Below are 15090 nucleotides of genomic sequence, written 5' to 3' on the forward strand. Positions count from 1 at the left end.
CAGCCCCAGACCTGAGCCCTGAGGGACTCCACTGGTCACCTTGCGCCATGTTGATTTGCTCCCTTCAACTAGTACCTTTTGGGTCCAACCCTGCAGCCAGTACCCCAGCCACCGGACCATGAAAGGGTTGAGGCCACAATTCCCCAGCTTAACCTTGAGGACATCATGGGAGACCAAGTCAAAGGCTTTCTTGAAATCCAGATATATAATGTCAATTATTGAGGCAATGCGTCACCTGGTCATAGAAGGTGATGAGGATGGTAAGTCACCTTCCAGTGATAAAGCCATGTTGGCTGGCATTCAGAAAGTTGTCTTCCATTAGCTTGTTGCTGATGGACCCCTTGATGATTTTCTTCAGGATCTTTCCAGGGATGGATGTCAGGCTGATTGGCCTATAGTTCCCTGCATCTTCCTTCCTTTTTTGAATATTGGGACCACATCGGCTCTTTTCCAGTCTTCTGACACCTCACCCAAGCACTACGAGTACTCAGATAACTTTGCCATAGGGTGTGCTATGAAGTCCGCCAGCTCCTTCAAGACTGTCAGGTACATGCCATCCAGGCCCACAGACTTATGGATGGCTTGCCTTTTGAGGTATTTCCTCACCTGATCAGAGTCAATTATGAGCCCATCTCCCACTCCCTGGAAATTTTGTGTTCTGTCTGACAGGGTGATCCACTTGGGTGGCTGGAAAACTGACGCAAAGTATTCTTTTAGGAGATTGGCCTTTTCTTGGACATCAGACGTCAGCTGCCCCATTTTATCTTGCAGTGGTCCAATATTGCCTTTGTTCTTTTCCTGATTGCCCACATATATGAAGGACTTTTTGTTGTCCTTGATTGTGACAGCTAGTCTGAGTTTGGTTTCTGCCTTGGCTTTTCAGAACTGCTTTCTACAGGTCTGGGCAAGTGTTGAGTAGTCCTCCTTGGTGACAATTCCCATTTTCCATTTGGTATAGGCTTCTCTTTTAAGTTTCAGGAGGTCCAATAATTCCCTGTTTAACCAAAGGGGCTTTCCTGCCCACCGACTGCATTTCCTGCAGGACAGGATGGACTTCCCTTACACTTCTAGGATTGAGTTCTAAGGAATATCTACTCCTCGTGGACTCCACTTCCCAAGGGGCCATGGTCTATTAGTGCCTGAATAACCAGTCTCCCGAGTTTGTGAAAGTCTGTCTTCCCAAAGTTGAGGATTTCTGTTTTTCTGAGGGACTGGCCCGCCCTGTGTTGAATGGAGAAGGTGATTAGTTCATGGTCGCTGTCACCAAGCTACCCCTCGATCCTCAGATTGCTCACCAGATCATCCCCTTTGGCTAGAACCAGATCCAGCAGTGCCTCTCCCCTAGTCAGCCTGTAGACCTCCTGTGTTAGGTAGAGGTCATCAACGCAGGTGAGAAAGCTACACAACCAGTCAGATTTGGCCATGTGCTCTTCCCAGAGGATGTCGGAGAAGTTGAAGTCCCCCATGGCAATCATGCACCAAGAGTGTGCGGCCTCAGCCAGTTCACTATTGAATTCTTGATTCAGTTCTTCTTCATGGCCGGGAGGTCTGTAATAGACTCCTACAGATATATCCCCTTCCCCATGCTCTCCCCATTTTTTAACCCAGAGGGTCTTGAGGCACCCTTCTTAGTTAGTGAACCCTGTTTGTAGGGAGGTGCGCTGCTCCTTGGTGTAGAGAGCTACACCCCCACCCCTCTTCCCAACACAGTCCCTCCTGTACAGGGTATAGCTTTCTATACCCACAGACCAGTCGTAGGTGGAGTCCTGCCAGGTCTCCGTTATCCCTACAAGGTCATAGTCTTTATTGCACAAGAGAAGGGCCAGTTCCTCTTGTTTGTTTCCCAACCTCCTGGCATTTGTGTACAGGAAGTTGAGTCTGCCATGGAAAGCCATAGGCTTCCTTGTGTGATGGGATGTGACCTTTCCTTGGGCTGTTGTCAGAGTGGGTTCCCTTGGACTACCCAAGCTGTTACTACTGTGATTGGCATGACCTGGGCTAGAATTGTTTATTGACCACCTGGCCCCTAGTGATCTTAGTTTAAAGCCCTGTTGAGTAGGTCAGCCATTCTGATCGAGAAGAGCTTCTTCCCTTTCCAGGTGAGATGAAGGCTCTCCCTTCCCAACAGTCCACTACCTCTCTCACTGAAGTGCAGACTGTGGACAAGTAGCCAAACAAACCCCTCACAATGGCACCATCACTGGAGTCTTTTGTTCACCTCACTGATACACCTTCCCCTCTGGGTCCTGTGACCCATGACCGGGAGGATTGAGGAAAAAACTACCCAAGTCCCCAGACCCCTATGTCCAGCCCCTAGAGCGCTGTAGACATGTATGACCTGGCTGAGATTGCTCCGAGCCATATAATTTGTGCCCACATGGATGAGTAGCATGGGATGGTGGTCGGAGGGCCAGATGAGTTTGGAGATCCCCTCAGTCACATCCCGGACATAAGCCCCAGGGAGGCAGCAGACCTCACGGGCTAAGGGCTTGGGGCAACAGATTGGGCTTTCTGTCCCCCTCAGGAGGGAATCGCCCATCACAATTATTCTGCATCTTCTGTTGGATGCATTTGCTAGTGGCCCTCCATCCTCACATGTTGAGGATGGCAGCTTGCCTGGCTGTCCTGATGTGAGCGGCTGAAAATGGTTGTGCAGCTGCAGGGGGGTTGTCACCCTGGTGCAGTGCCTCCTTGGGCCAGAGACTACCTTTGTCCAGACAACCCCTGGCTGGACTTCATGGTGGCTCTTTATTTCCACCATGGCATCACCAGTCATTGGGTAGAGAGTTTGGAAGTAGGTGTCCAGTTCCAGTTATGCATCCCTAATGGTGCACAGCCTCTACACTGTTACCTGGAGGTCCCTAATCTGTCCGTCCAGGGTCTCCACCGTTGACCACACCCCACAAGGGAAGGTGTCAGTGCTCCCAAACCCAGCTGTCTGCATCTGTGCCAGGCAGCCTCCACAGGAAGCCAGGAGCTCCATCTGGGTGGAGACCGGGACCGTGGGTCTTGCATGGGTGGGGTCATGGACCACAGGCTCTGTATGGATAGAGGACGGAACCATGGGTTCAATTTAGGTGGAGACCCTGGTGGTGCCAGAGCAGAGGGGTTCGGGTGCAGGGGGAACCTTGGCGTGCGACACATCGCTCCCACCATGATCCACATAGTAGTTTAGGCTACTACTGCGCAGACCCTTCCCTTGAGGCTCACTGCCTGGAGCTTTGTGCCCTCTTGTGGAAAGTCCCACGGTAACTCACACGCCAGGCCCAGAAGCATGCCTATTTATGAGCTCTATTCACGTGGCGCCCTGAGGAACTGGGTGAAGTAGAAGCCAGGGGGCATGACGCTCCTCGGCTCCTCTCAGCTGCCTCCCCACAGCTGTGCTATCCCCCACCAACCATGGGCCCCACTTATCTCTGGCTGTGCTGGGGGTCAAGGTTGGGTTCTGCAGCTCTGCTGGGGCTCCCTGAAGGGTCCTAGGTTCACGGGGGTGCAACAGGCTTCCACCCATGTGTCTCACTCCAGACACAAACCCCAAACTGCAGTTTCTGCCATTGGCAGGGCCTTTTAAATCTTGTGCATCTGCAGTGGGCCCACCACCAGCTCTGCACAGGGACCGGGAGGATCCCTGACCCACTGGAGAAGGGGGTAGGAAAGTGCAGCCCCCTTCCCCTAACGTGCCAGGTAGCTCTGGTCGCATGGCTCCCTGGGGAGCTGAGCCAAGTCGGAGCCAGGGGGCATGACCCTCCTTGGCTCCTCTCAGCTGCCTCCCCACAGCTGTGCTAACTCCCACCCACCACGGGCCCTGCAACTCTGCTGGAGTCCCCTGAGGGGTCCTGGGCTCATGGGGGTGCGACAGGCTTCCACCCATGTGTCACTCCAGAGCCGAACCCAGGATAAAGTTACGTAAATTTTTTATACATAATCTATTTGTTCAAAATTGACCATCTCAGGCAACCAAAACAAATATTTTTCCTTAAAATATTCTTCTTTATAACTATTACTAAATAAAAATAAGATATGGAAGAATTTACACCCTTAATATACCTTTTTTCACTTTCATCAATATAATGAAACAGAGATACAACAAGCAGAGTTGCCACCCTGGGCAACCCCTACAGGAGTAGGGGTGGGTAGGGAAGGGCAGGGAGCACAGATCCCAAAAGATGGGGAACACAGTTCTAAGCATAAGGGAGGTACATGGCTCTGATACCAGGGAGGAAGCTGAGGTGAGGGGGTGAGAAGGTGCGGGGTTACAAGAGTGTGTGTGTGGGGCGGGGGGCGGGTATGCAGTTCTGCAGCCAAGGGGGATGCATGTTCTGAGAACCTGTGGGGTATAGGGGGCGGAACATGGACTTTAATCTATGCCAGGAACTCCTAAACAGTTTAACAGTCCCCCACTTGCTGCTGCTACTACCACTTTTTTTCTGCTCTGGCCATTCCTCTTAAAGTAGCAGCAATGGCGGCAGCAGCAGCAGACTTTTCTAAAGGTCCCAGTATGGGTAAGCCAGGATGCAGACTGCCAGGATGCAGACTCCGTGAGGATGGGGGGTGATTTCAGTGCCTGGGCCAGGTACTCCTCTCACCTACCCCTACTTCATGTAATGAAATGCCTAGAAGGGCACAAATAACTAGGCCTGGCCTTGTGCTATCAGAACCCAGATCCTTACTTTTACACATCAGTAAACAGCATCCAGCAGTAGAGAAGAAAACCATGGATAAAGAGGTCTTTTATCTCTAATGTTAAGACTCCTAGCGACCCGCCAGTAGCAGCTGTGACCCAGTACTTACAGCCCTCGTTGTATAGAAAGTGTCTAAAATTAACACAAAAAGCACTCAACCATTGTCTGAATGCCCCCACCCTGAACCAATGAATCTTGATCTTAGAGCATGTTGTACGGTGCTGAGAGGGGCTGGGGGATATGAGAGGTTATGTGTAGGAAGAAGAGGGCAACCTCTTAGTTGTAGTTTAGGACCTGTGGTTTTTAGGATATAGGTCTGACTAATCACTTATTTAGGAATCACAAATTATTTTTCTCTGTTGGAACAAGCATGCCTGGTGATTTATCATCTTCCTCACAACAAGTTGATTAGCAACAGGACCTGAAAGTTTAATATTGTAAAACAAGGGTGTCAAATGTATAGCCTCTGAGCTAGGAGTGGGTTTGGCCTGCCAATGAATTCAGGGCCCCAGGGGCCTGGTGGCCATGGCCATTGGTGGCATACAAACATAAAAACTGCCGTTTACTGGGTAAGAGCATAGGTCCATCTTTCCCAGTATCCAGCATCACATTGGAAAGAACGGATACTGAAAGGGAGAGTGAACTGGGTATGACCAAAGTTTCTTCCCTTGTTCCTCTCCCATTTGCAACCCCAAGCACTTAAGGTCCAGGAAGTTATGATTCAGTGGCCATACTCCTAACTCCCATGTTTAAAAAGTAAATGATACCCCTTTCCGCCAGGAATCTGCCCAACTCCTTTTTTAATCTGGTTAAGAAGGTCAGCTTCCACATCTTTTGGCAATGAGTTTCACACTTTAATTACATCTTGTGTGAAAAAAAGAACTTTCTTTTGTTAGTTTTTAACTTGCTGCTTACTAGTATAATGTTATGACCTTTAGTTCTTGTATTGTGAGACAAAGACAATAATAAATCCCTATTTATTTTCTCTTCACCACTTAAAATCTTACCCTGTCCCTCCTCAGAGCTATGCTGACATAACCTTGATTAAGTGGCTGCTTCACTCACTACCACTACCAAGTGGCTGCTTGCCCTTCTACTTCCTGCTCCACTGCTGCTGCACCAGCCCCATGCCAGATCTGCTGCCATCGCATGATGGATCCACTGTTACCACTACTGCCCTGAGCCTCATGCCAAATCTTAATGCTGTTGCCATCAGCCAATATTGGATCCACTGCTGAGGCCCCCAATGCGGTCACCCCAGATGCAGCCTGGAAGGGGCTCCGTGTTCTAGAGTTTAACACCCCTATTTGTGAAAGGGAACACCATTCAGTTTCCACAACTTGCCACCAGCATCCACTGCAGATAAATGAGATGCAAGATTTCACTGGTGAATATCTAGTCTAAGGGTGAAGGCAAGTTCTGAAGCCTCTACTGACTGCTGTAAAAAGGGAAGACCATTCAGTTTTTTGTGATGTATCACTGCAAATAAAGGTAAAAAAGGCCAGCTCCGAGCAGCAAATGAGACCCAGGATTTCATTGGTGAACCTTTTGTATAAAGGTGAAGGCAAATTCTTAAGTCTCCACTGACCGACCTTTATATTTCCACTGCGGAATGTAGAGCGGGGGTTCAGTAGGACACTGAACCCTAGAACAGGGCTTGGGTAGCTGTCTGTTGCATTACTAGTTACACAATCATAGCCTTGTAAAAAGCCAATACGAGTTCAATGAAGGAACTGAAAGATGGATACAGATTATTCCACTGCAGTTTTACATCACTAAAGTTTAAATCTGCCCTACCTGTTTATTATGCATTGGCTTGAATGTCCTGATCAAGGACAGCTGGGCTAATGGGGTTAGAATTAATGAGGCTAAGAGTTTCAACTGTCCCATAATCCAAGATCAGTTGGTTCTCTAATGAACAGCTGGCTTCCTATAAAATATATGGGACATATTGAGAAAAAAAAAATTCTCTCTCTTTAAATTTAAAGGAGTTTACTAATCCTGTTTTCAGGCTAAGGGACTCTATGGAAGCATGTTATCAGGACTTGGCTCTTAATCTCGAATTGGATTTAAGATTCCTGCAACAATCTGCGATAATATGGGTCTCTATTAACTGTTTTTTATTCTGGGGGTATTGGGAGTTATTGTTCTGGATTCTGAGAATATAAAGCACTGTCCTGTCATTATTTCTTTAAAAAGAGCAGTAATACTTCTGTTCAAGATTCTCTGAGTAATACTTTATTATACTTTAATACTTTAGTATTATACATTATAATACTTTATTTCTTAAATAGCAGAAATAGTTTATTTCTTAAATAGCAGGCATGGAAACTTTGAACTACATCTGAGTTAAACTTTCTTTTTCAGTGAAATGAACTATGCAATTTACTGGGCATTGCAGAGTCTAGCACCTTAAAGAGAAACTTGTTATTGAGGCTGTATCATTTACCAGAAAGAAAGGGTTGCAACAAGCAAAGATGACAGTACTTAGTAGGCCTGTGCGAAGCGGCTAGTATTCGCCTTGGATTCAGATTCAGCTGATTCAGGGGACAGTGATTCAATCTGGCGATTCGAATAACTGTCCCAAATCAATTCAGTCAAATCTGATTTAGAGAGTCGACTGCTGCCGACTCTGTGAATCTCCAAATCAGTCAGGCCCATTCCCCCATCCCAGCAATGGCCGACCCACCCAACCCAGCTCTCGGCACTTACGGAAAAAAAAGCTCACCAGGTGCTGCCAGGTGTGAGGGGGCAATCCCCACTGCCCTACACTGCATGGGGGGCTCTGCCATGAGCCCCCTGCCCCCCCTCACTCTCCCAACTCCTGCACGGGTGCCCCGCCCAGGCCAGGTCCGTCCCTTTAAGAAAAAAAGAAAAGCCCCACACTCACTGTTCCTGCTGGCGGAGGCAATCCCCGCTGCTCTGCACTATGTGGGGGGCTCTGCACGAGCCCCCCAAAGCCCCAAGGCCACTACAGGAGCTGGAGAATCCCGGGGCTTTTCTCCATTTTTTTTGTTCCTTAAAGGGCCAGAGCTATCCCGGGTGGGGCAGCCATAGGGGGGCTGGGGGAGTGGATGGGGGGGGGTCACGGGGCTCGTGCAGAGGCCCCCACATGGCGTGGGGCAGTGGGGGGCAGCAGGGATCGCCCCCCACCCAGCAGCACCTGGTGACCACCAGGGTTTTTCTTTAAAGCACTGGGAGCTGTGGCAGGCAGGGGATGGGGGCTGGCAGGGGTCCCCCGCCATGGTCTCCTCCCCCACCCCTTACAAAGCAACATGGAGTCCCTGTGCAGCCACTGGGGACTGCCCAAATCATCAAAGATTCGGAGAGCTTTGAATCGATTTGGACCTTTTAATTGGTCCCCGATTCAATTCAAATTCAGAGATTTGGCCACAGAATTGAGTCGAATCTCCTCTGAATTGAACCACTGCCCGAAGCTTTGCATAGCCCTAGTACTTTACTATCTGACTTTGTAAATGTTTACTGGTATAAAATAAAGAAGGAGAAATTTTATTATCTTTCTATCTATATATTCAAGCAGATAGTGATCGGAAAGATGATTTATGTGGGACTGAAAGGGACTAAACTTACAGTCACTCACTGCTGAAAATCAAAGCAGAACTGCGACAATGTCAATACTGCCAACTGGGGCATGCCTAGTAGGGGTGTGCGAAACGGGTCATATTCAATTCAGATTTAGCCTGACTTGGGGGGACAGTGATTCGATTTGTTGATTCAGATTACTGTCCCGATTCGATTCGGCCAAATCTGAAGATTCGATGCAGATTCAGAGAATCAGTGATTTGGCCAAAGACACTGTTTTAAATGTTTTTTCTAAATACCTCAAGGTACCAGGAGAGGCTCGTAAATGTGCAGATGGTGGGGGGAGATGGAGTTTCCCACAGGAGTGTGGGGGGTCCCCCATATGCTCGGCAGTGGACCAGAAGTGGACTGGAAATCATTGGTGATCAGCCGGAGGGACCCCAGGTGCCCCTCCAGACCCATGAGGCACCAGTCGCCGAGTCAAGGGAGGCTCCCCCGCATGCTCCTCAGTGGACTGGAAGTGCTTCTGGTTCATTTCTGGGTCCACCGCCAAGCACACTGGGGACACCCTGCGCTCCTGAGGGACACTATCTGCCCCAGCATCTAAGCATTCATGAGCTGCCTGGTACCTTGAGGTATGTAGAAAAAACATTTAAAGCTGTGTCTATGTCAGAATCACAGAATCTCTCTGAATTGATTTGGAGGATTCTGATTTGATTCAGAGAGTTTAATGGGTCTCCTGATTTGATTCAGATTAGGAGATTCGGCCACCGAATCAGGCTGAATCGAATCAGCTGCTGAAGCTTCGCACAGCTCTAACATCTAGCGCGCTGTCTGCTGATCATGGTTTGCTTGCTCTTCAGAAAACCCACTTATACTCCCACTTTGATGTGCCAAACCTGGAAATATGTCAGGGATGCCCCACTGGGGACAATGTCTCTCCCACATAGTTTCTCTCTAGATCTCTGTCTCCAACATGCATGAGAGCAGCTACAGTGGATATTCCCAAAGTGGCTTTCCAGACACATTTCCAGAGGCATGCAAGTGGCGGCAGGTGGGGACAGGGTGGAGCCTTAAATAGGCATCTCTGGCAGCAACAGAGATGTGCAAACATTTCCTTACTGTCCAAAGCTACCATCTATCAATTATTTAAAGTGCCTTTCAACTATCATACAAACTGTACTGTGTTCAGTTCTGGGCACTCACTTCAGGAAGGATGTGGATAAACTTGAAAGGATGCAGAGAAGGGCCACCTGGATGATCAGGGGCCTGGAGGATAGGTCCTGTGAGGAAAGACTCTGGGAACTGGGTTTGTTCAGTCTGATCAAGAGAAGATTGAGAGGTGACCTGATAACCACCTACAAGTATGTTAAGGGTGAACACCAAGATCTAGGGGAGCAACTCTTCAGAAAGGCACCTCCAGGGAGAATGAGGACCAACAGACACAAGCTAATTGAGGGAAGATTTAGGTTGGACATTAGGAAAAACTTCTTTTCTGTAAGGGTATCTAGAATATGGAACTCACTCCCAGCAGGGGTGGTGCAGTCACCATCCTTGGAGATGTTCAAAAGGAGGCTTGACAAGCACTTCATTGAGCTCATTTGAGTCCAATAACCTCCTGCCCATGGCAGGGAACTGGACTTGATGATCTTATAGGTCCCTTCTGGTCCTTTGATTATATGATTCTATACTGTAAAGACTTAGATACATATACTTAAATTCAGCAAGTAGTCCTAATGCACTTAGATTATTCACTAAAAAACAAAAACTGTCAAAACTGCTAGCCCAGGAGCCACAGGGACAGTAGTCATTTATGGATCATAATATATATCTATATAGATAACCATTGTAGTAATGCATTCTAGTCCAAGAAAAGAGGAAGAGAAAATAAAATCTATTTTTCTTGAACCTTGACTGATATAAGTCCCCAGCATACCTTGCATTTGTTGAGCATTATATGTGAGTATTGCATGATAGACAAACATGCCATCTGGCCACACGTTAAAATTACCACAGGATATTTCCATGCCACAAAGAAGTTGTTTTTTCAAAGAGTAGCAATGTGGTTTGTGTCATTTTTATCCAGGGATAAATTGCTCTAATGTCTGGCATGTTATGAACTGTCAAACAATACTTGCATAAAATGTGTGACAAATGTAATGTCTTCCAGAGGACTTTAATATACTATGTGTGTGTTAGGTTATTAACAGCTACAAGGAAGCCATACCCAACTCATGCAGTTAAAAGCGTGTTAAAAAAAAAAAAAAAATCTTGATAATTTTTTTTTCTTTTTACATAGAGCAGTTGGGAGCTGCAATCTGAACATCACAGAGTATCACATGTGGTTAAGTGTTAGCGTGATCAGAGCATAAAATATTGCAAATAAATAAGTGAAATTCAAAACAATCAATTCAGAAACTATTCTTTTGCTTAAGGAAACCCAAGAAATTCAGGGATGAGGAAAAAAAGCCCAAAATATTTTTAAATATATGTTTTTAAAATCAATAGAAAAAACATAACCCTATTTAGAAAATATCAGTAAGTAATATAAAAGTTAGAAAATCTCCATGTGGTTGGAGAGGGAATGGCTAATGGCCATTCTGTAGCATGGCATGATTGTTAAAACGCTGTGCCGAGAGCTCAGGGAAATGTATGTTCAACCCTTCTATAGATGAGGGGGCTTAGAACTCGGGTCTCCTGCTTCCTGGGCAAGTAGCCTAACCACTCAACTACTGAGACTAAAACGTGGGAGGGTCACACACTAGGTTTTATCTAGGTACAATTTGGTTCTGTCCAGTTAAAATGTTGTGACTTCCATGCATGTATTTGGTGTGTGTGTACATAACTGCATACCTGCACAGCCAGCATGTAGTCTACTGCTCACTATACATATGTATGCTTCCACAGCCACTTTACATAGCTAACAGAATTGCAAATCATGCATTAACACCAAAAAAATATCATTTTGTAGCTAGCAAACTGCTATTTAGACAAACAAAGGAATCTACCCTAAACCTTTACTATTATTTTAGAAAGATAAAATCTCCCCTTCCTTGAACTATTTTTAATTTAATAAAGTAATTTTCAGTGGAGAATTGTTATTTTTATCTGTACTGTGTTCTGAGTTTGTTGTTGTAGAGCAGGGGTCAGCAACCTTTTCAGGCTGTAGGCTGGAGTATCCCAGTTTGGGTTAGAGAAGGACAGGTACTAGGACCCAGCCACTACTGTGGCACAGGAAAGCGCCTGTCACTGTCACTTTTCCCTGTGCCAGCATAGGGTGAGCTCTTGCAGTTGGCATTCCCTCCCATGAGAGCAGGTGGAAGTGACTGTTACTGACTCTCCCTGCTACTGAAACTCCACATCTGTGGTCCAGATCAAAGGATTCTGTACTGCCAAAAGTTGTTGTTCAGTATTTTCTGTAACAGGGATCTGCAAAGTGTCAGGTACATGAAAAAACAACATTAAACAGTTTACACCAAGATAAGTATGTTAGCAACAAAAGGAAGATCAGGGATAGTGTGGGTCCCTTAATGAATAGCAGAGGCAACCTAGTGACAGATGATGTGGAAAAGGTTAAAGTACTCAATACTTTTTTTACCTCAGTCTTCACAGGCAAGGTCAACTCCCAGACTACTGCACCTGGCAGTGAGCAGCCACAGTGGCACAAGAACAGGTTAGGGACCATAGAGAAAAGCTTGCTGTGTGCAAGTCCATGAGACGCAATGCACCAGAGGGTGTTGAGAGATTTGGCTGATACAATTGCAGAGCCACTGGCCATTATTTTTGAAAACTCATGCAGATCAGGAGAGGACCTGGACAACCGGAAAAGGGCAAATAAAGCATCCATCTCAAAGAAAGGGAACAAGGAGGATCCGGGAAACTAAAAACCAGTCAGCATCCCCTCAATCCCTGGAAAAATCATGGAGCAAGTCCTCAAGCAATCCATTTCAAAACACTTGGAGGAGGAGGAGGAGGAGGAGGAGGAGAGGCTGACTGAATTGGGCTTATTTAGTCTGGAGAAGCGAAGACTGAGGGGGGGATTTAATAACAGCCTTCAACTGCCTGAAGGGGGGTTACAAAGAGGATATAAACTGTTCTCAGATAACAAAAGAAGGAACAATGGTCTCAAGTTGAAGCAAGGGAAATTTAGGTTAGATATCCGGAAGAACTTTCCCACCAGTAGGGTAATAAAATACTGGAACAGGTTACATAGAGAGGTGGTGGAAGCTCCATCCTTGGAGGTTTTTAAGACCCAGCTAAACAAAGCCTTGGCTGGGATCATAAAGTTGGGGATGGTCCTGCTTTGAGCAGGGGATTGGACTAGATGACCTCATGGGGTCCCTTCCAGCCTTAATTTTCTATGATTCTAAGTATTCAGAGCACACATGCATCTGAAGAACTAACACCTAGTTCTCCTGTAAACATCTTTGACAAAGAAATGAAAACAATGCAAATTTGCTTTGCAGTACTGTCTCAGAATAGATTTTCAATGCTAGTCACAAAGGTTCAGCAAGTTCTTTATCATATATAGTATATAAAAATGCACTGTGTGTGTCACATTGTAACAGCTGAAAAAAAAAACCACTACTCTATTAGTGTAGTATTAAAAGTATGTGTACCAGAAGTTATTTTTTCCTCAAAAGTGGAAGAAATATAATCCCAACAACACTAGCTTATATCTTAGATAAAGTGTCTTCTATTTTCTGCCATGTCTCTGTCTTTCCACAATCAAACATATAGTTAAAGTTTGTTTTGGGGATATTACAAACCTCTGTTTCATCAAGTACATTATGAATAGGATGAAGTAGGGCATCTATCACTTCACTAGTATATAAACATTCTCTAGCACATTCTGTTTGGTCACACAGAACTTGTAGCACCTCCGTAACAAGGCCAGCAGGAGAATAGTCACCTGACAAAAACAAGAAATATCACCTTTTCAATATAAAAGTGATCACTAATATATCAATACACATTTATCTAGCTGCTTACATGAATTGCCCCTTATTGGGCACTGTACAGTGAAAGAAGGTAAGAAACAAAAAGAAATTTTGCACAATTAACCTATCCAAATGAAGTGGTCAAATACAAAACTTACTAAAATTCTCTCCTTTACACGCAGCCTTAAAATAAAATGATTAAGTAAAAAAGGTAATATTACCTGTGTGCACAGTCAGAGTTGTCTTTGGACAACTTGGAGAGCAATAAATAAGTCGAATAAACAATACCAACAAGTCTGTTACGGATATGAAGTCTGCAAAAAAAAAAAAAACACAAGGAAGAAAAGATAACTCTAAAAAAAAGCTCTCTGTAAATAAAATAAAATGTATATTTTTCTGCTTTTATTGTGTTTACCAGTATTATCTACAGAAGCCAGATTATAATAATATTGGACTGTAGCTACATATCGGCCAACTGCTTTGCCAAGCTACTTCAAGATCCTCTAATAAAGCTTGCTCCTGCTCCCAACAAAGTCAACCGGAGTTTTACAAATTCTTTCAAGAAGGAAGCTGCCTATAATTTGAAATGTATGAATACTTGGGCATAAACTACAGCTAGACATAGGTAAAATAAGTTATAAAAGCAATTTCCTGTAAATTTTTCTATATGAATATAGATTAAACATCATAATTTGACCTTTCTTCATAAAGATATTCTTCCATGAATACTTTCACTACAAAGGCAATAATAGAAACCTAACAGAATATTGATGACAAAAGTATTAAGATCTGTGCTCAATTTTCACTGTTATCTTTTATCAAAGATTCCCATTACAAGATGCTGAACAGGAACATTCTCCTAGAACATCTACTATATTTGAAAATATAAATACTGCCATCAGACCACTTGCTTTTGCCTCCTGTTTCCCTTACCTTTTCTGTTTTCCAGCTGAACAGGAAATAAATTTCTGCCGTGTTTATATATCAACAATCTTCCTAAGAGGCACAGTGAATGAACAAAATAGATGTACTGTAATTCTTGTCCTGTGTAGAAAGTCTTCTGTTTATTGCCTTAAAAAAAAGATTGTGTATTTTAATTTGTTTACATTTTACATTATGTTCCTGCCTACTACATATTTCCATTTGAATAAGCTCCAGCAAAAATGTTACAGTATATATGTAAAGGAAATTGCACAGACAACGTAAATAAGCAACCACTGTTAAAAATTATTTTTTGCATTGTTTGTGGAAAAAAGAATATATACCTATTTCAAAAGCTTATGTATAGAGATGCTGTGGGTAAAAACAGTGGGTGGTATATTCTTGTTTTGCCAGGAGATGCTTAGATACCACAGTAAAAAGGTGTAATATAAGAATCTAGATATTTTAAAAATCTAAAAAAGGGTATGAGTAATGCAATGAATGAAAAATTAATTACTTACTATACTGCTGGGCAAAAGCATTAACCCTTGAAGTTCCATCAATTGCTGACTCCCATGATTCAAAGTAATAAATACACTGTTGAACAGCTGCATTAATCTGGAAGTGGGGAAAAACATAACACACTAAAGCTTCTAGTATTTCACAATAAAATGTTATTTTTCAGATCTCAGCATCATGAACCCCACTTAACTTTGGGGTTTTCATGGGATGTTATGTAGGTTTTCTTATGTTTCTTTTACTGATGGTGGAGGATTGTGGGCTTAACTCTGAGACAGGCAGGTGGGTGAGGAGCTGGCTGCAGAATAAGACTTAGAGAGTTCAAGTGAACGGATCTGTGTCATCCTGGCGAGAAGTGGGCAGCGGTGTCCCGCAGGGGTTGGTGCTTGGTCCAGTACTTTTCGACATCTTTTTTAACAATTTGGATGTGGGGGTGAAGAGCTCACTGGCCAAGCTCGCGGACAACACCAAGTTATGGGGAAGCG

At 44.8% G+C, this 15090-nt stretch overlaps 1 protein-coding gene across 3 annotated transcripts in view; it reads right to left on the bottom strand.

The window, feature by feature from the left end:
* Window positions 1-15090, bottom strand: part of TBC1D32 (TBC1 domain family member 32) — a 167205-nt gene that overhangs the window by 108919 nt on the left and 43196 nt on the right. For all 3 annotated transcript variants that reach the window (XM_014611068.3, XM_059733326.1, XM_019479552.2), the window contains 4 exons: window positions 14608-14704; window positions 14099-14236; window positions 13387-13479; window positions 12995-13137 (listed from right to left, as the gene is read on the bottom strand). In XM_014611068.3, the coding sequence (XP_014466554.1) occupies window positions 12995-13137; window positions 13387-13479; window positions 14099-14236; window positions 14608-14704 (471 nt within the window). The remainder of the gene's footprint in view (window positions 1-12994; window positions 13138-13386; window positions 13480-14098; window positions 14237-14607; window positions 14705-15090) is intronic.

The sequence above is a fragment of the Alligator mississippiensis genome, chromosome 1 (genome assembly GCF_030867095.1).
Source record: "Alligator mississippiensis isolate rAllMis1 chromosome 1, rAllMis1, whole genome shotgun sequence".
In the NCBI taxonomy this organism is placed as follows: domain Eukaryota; kingdom Metazoa; phylum Chordata; order Crocodylia; family Alligatoridae; genus Alligator; species Alligator mississippiensis.